Raw genomic sequence first — 3,727 nt, 5'->3', positions numbered from 1 at the left:
TTTAGTCACCGCCCTGGTATGGTGGGGGCCACAACAAAATGGTGGGGAGGTGGGGGCCACAACAAGATGGTGGGAGGTGGGGGCCACAACAAGATGGTGGGAAGGTGGGGGCCACAACAAGATGGTGGAAGGTGGGGGCCACAAGAAGATGGTGGGAGGTGGGGGCCACAACAAGATGGTGGGAGGTGGGGGCCACAACAAGATGGTGGGAGGTGGGGGCCACAACAAGATGGTGGGGAGGTGGGGGCCACAACAAGATGGTGGGAGGTGGGGGCCATAACAAGATGGTGGGAGGTGGGGGCCACAACAAGATGGTGGGAGGTGGGGGCCACAACAAGATGGTGGGAGGTGGGGGCCACAACAAGATGGTGGGGAGGTGGAGGCCACAACAAGATGGTGGGAGGTGGGGGCCACAACAAGATGGTGGGGGCCACAACAAGATGGTGGGAGGTGGGGGCCACAACAAGATGGTGGGAGGTGGGGGCCACAACAAGATGGTGGGAGGTGGGGGCCACAACAAGATGGTGGGAGGTGGGGGCCACAACAAGATGGTGGGAGGTGGGGGCCACAACAAGATGGTGGGAGGTGGGGGCCACAACAAGATGGTGGGAGGTGGGGGCCACAACAAGATGGTGGGAGGTGGGGGCCACAACAAGATGGTGGGAGGTGGGGGCCACAACAAGATGGTGGGAGGTGGGGGCCACAAGAAGATGGTGGGAGGTGGGGGCCATAACAAGATGGTGGGAGCCACAACAAGATGTGGGAGCCACAACAAGAGATTACTGGATACTGGAGAACCAGGGTTGGGGGTACTGGAGGACCAGGGTTGGGGGTACTGGAGGACCAGGGTTGGGGGTACTGGAGGACCAGGGTTGGGGGTACTGGAGGACCAGGTTTGGGAAACACTGTTCTATATCTGTAAGTATGTATGTACCATGACCTCATCAACATGCGTCCTGTCTTCACTGATCCACTTCAATGTCACTCTTCATTTATCTCCTCCAAGGCGATTGCTCAGAGATCATTAATGGAAAGGAAGTGGTGCCTCACTCTTTACCCTTCATGGCTCGACTGGAGGACGTTAAAGGTAATCTAGTCTGTGGAGGGATCCTCATTAACGAGTCATGGGTCCTGACTGCAGCCCACTGTAGAGAACGGACGCGATTTTTCTCACACAGTTAGGTTGTCACAATACCAAATGTTTTTGTGTATATTTGTGTATATAACTTAATCATTAAAAAAAAAATATATACCAGCTGAAATGAATCAAGTCAATTGCATTGTGTTGAGTAGGTCATGTTTTATTTTGCAGTGTTGTTGTATTGCGTTGTACCTAACTGTGCTAGCCACATCCAACAAATCTCTGAGTCGATTAGTTGTTTCATCTAATCTGATTCTGGATGTTGTCTTTAGAATCAAGAAGGTCAATCTGGGTGTCCACTCGGTGAAGAATGAAGCTAAGGCTTCCGGACAGCTCGTCGCCGTGACGAAGCGTGTTCCTCATCCCGACTACAACGTTGCAGAGTTCCGCCACGACGTCATGCTGATAAAGGTCCGGATAAATACAAAACAATGACATTTCTTGTTCAAAATAAGGTGCACCGTGCTACCACTATTCTGTCAGAGACATTGTAATAAACAACAATATCACAACATCATAACGTATTCAATAACTTTTTTAAATTTAGGCACTAAAAATATAAAACTAGCTTTTTCCAGAGGTTTGTGAAAGCAAAGACACATTGTGGAATGCATTTTTTATGTGTTACAATACAACGTGTTACTGTAATTATTGGGTTACAAATACAACGTGTTACAGTAATTATTGGGTTACAATACAACGTGTTACAGTAATTATTGGGTTACAATACAACGTGTTACCGTAATTATTGTGTTACAATACAACGTGTTACTGTAATTATTGGGTTACAATACAACGTGTTACAGTAATTATTGTGTTACAATACAACGTGTTACAGTAATTATTGTGTTACAATACAACGTGTTACTGTAATTATTGTGTTACAATACAACGTGTTACCGTAATTATTGTGTTACAATATAACGTGTTACTGTAATTATTGGGTGACAATACAACGTGTTACCGTAATTATTGGGTTACAACACAACGTGTTACAGTAATTATTGGGTTACAATATAACGTGTTACAGTAATTATTGGGTTACAATACAACGTGTTACAGTAATTATTGGGTTACAATACAACATATTACAGTAATTATTGTGTTACAATACAACGTGTTACAGTAATTATTGGGTTACAATACAACGTGTTACAGTAATTATTGTGTTACAATACAACGTGTTACCGTAATTATTGTGTTACAATACAACATATTACAGTAATTATTGTGTTACAATACAACGTGTTACAGTAATTATTGGGTTACAATACAACGTGTTACCGTAATTATTGTGTTACAATACAACATATTACAGTAATTATTGTGTTACAATACAGCGTGTTACAGTAATTATTGGGTTACAATACAACGTGTTACAGTAATTATTGTGTTACAATACAACGTGTTACAGTAATTATTGGGTTACAATACAACGTGTTACAGTAATTATTGTGTTACAATATAACGTATTACCGTAATTATTGTGTTACAATATAACATATTACAGTAATTATTGTGTTACAATACAGCGTGTTACAGTAATTATTGTATAATTATTGTATTTCCAACACATTTCCGGTAGGGTAAGGTTGTTTTTGATTAAAGTAAAGGTCCATTTTGCACCATCCATCCCCTTGTCACCCTGCTTATGTCCCCGGTTTGCTCCAGCTGAAGAAACCAGTGAAGCTGACCGACACTGTGAAAGTCATTTATCTACCCAAGCCTGCATCGGATGTCCCGGCTGGGACACAGTGCTTTGCGGCCGGATGGGGAGACACAAAGGAGAACGGTGCCCCGTCTGATGTCCTGCTGTCTGTCAATGTCACCGTGATCGACAGGAAGAAGTGTAACTCTCCTGATTTCTACAACTCCTACCCTGTCATCACCGGAGGAATGCTGTGTGCTGGTTACGGACAAGATAAAGCTGGCACTTGTCAGGTGTGTGTGTGTGTGTGTGTGTGTGTGTGTGTGTGTGTGTGTGTGTGTGTGTGTGTGTGTGTGTGTGTGTGTGTGTGTGTGTGTGTGTGTGTGTGTGTGTGTGTGTGTGTGTGTGTGTGTGTAATCAACATGCATTGTCTGTGTGTTTCAGGGAGACTCTGGTGGCCCGTTGGTGTGTAGAGATGCGCTAAGGGGAGTCGTGTCGTTTGCTGGAGGATGTGGTCGCGTCAACAGACCTACAGTCTACACATTCATATCTAAATACACGGACTGGATCACTAAAACCATCCAGACCTCTGGCTGAACTTCTCCTGTTCATTCTAAAATGCATGCTATACTGTGAGAAGATTTTTTACCTATAGTAGAATTCATATTTTCTGGTGGAGGCCGGAGAAACATGACGTGTCTTGAAAAATATCATAAGTATTCAGACCCTTAACTCAGTACTTTGTGGAAGCAACTTTGCCAGCGATTACAGCCTCGAGTCTTCTTGGGTATGACGCTACAAGATTGGCACACCTGTATTTGGGGAGTTTCTCCCATTATTCTCTGCAGATCCTCTCAAGCTCTGTCATGTTGGATGGGGAGCGTCCCAAAGCCACTCCTGCGTTGTCTTGGCTGTGTGCATCGTGTCGTTGTCCTGTT

At 44.5% G+C, this 3,727-nt stretch overlaps 1 protein-coding gene across 1 annotated transcript; it reads left to right on the top strand.

Moving 5' to 3' along the window:
• The first annotated feature begins 284 nt into the window (after nt 1–284).
• On the top strand, nt 285–3,386 carry LOC120037341 (granzyme A-like). The gene is made up of 5 exons (XM_038983494.1): nt 285–720; nt 1,007–1,153; nt 1,413–1,552; nt 2,813–3,082; nt 3,234–3,386. Exons 1-5 carry the CDS (start codon nt 285–287, stop codon nt 3,384–3,386), a joined length of 1,146 nt encoding a protein of 381 aa, XP_038839422.1.
• Nucleotides 3,387–3,727: the final 341 nt, after the last annotated feature.

The sequence above is a fragment of the Salvelinus namaycush genome, unplaced genomic scaffold, assembly GCF_016432855.1.
Source record: "Salvelinus namaycush isolate Seneca unplaced genomic scaffold, SaNama_1.0 Scaffold1708, whole genome shotgun sequence".
Taxonomy (NCBI): Eukaryota; Metazoa; Chordata; class Actinopteri; order Salmoniformes; family Salmonidae; genus Salvelinus; species Salvelinus namaycush.
This window is presented reverse-complemented; position numbering and strand designations above follow the sequence as displayed.

Bases quoted from the DNA above. Each gene is read 5' to 3' on its own strand.
- LOC120037341 (XM_038983494.1), top strand. From the start codon at position 285: ATGGTGGGAGGTGGGGGCCACAACAAGATGGTGGGAGGTGGGGGCCAC. The intron at 1,154-1,412 runs AACGGACGCGAT...ATGTTGTCTTTA, and splicing joins GACTGCAGCCCACTGTAGAG to GAATCAAGAAGGTCAATCTG. The intron at 3,083-3,233 runs GTGTGTGTGTGT...TGTGTGTTTCAG, and splicing joins ATAAAGCTGGCACTTGTCAG to GGAGACTCTGGTGGCCCGTT.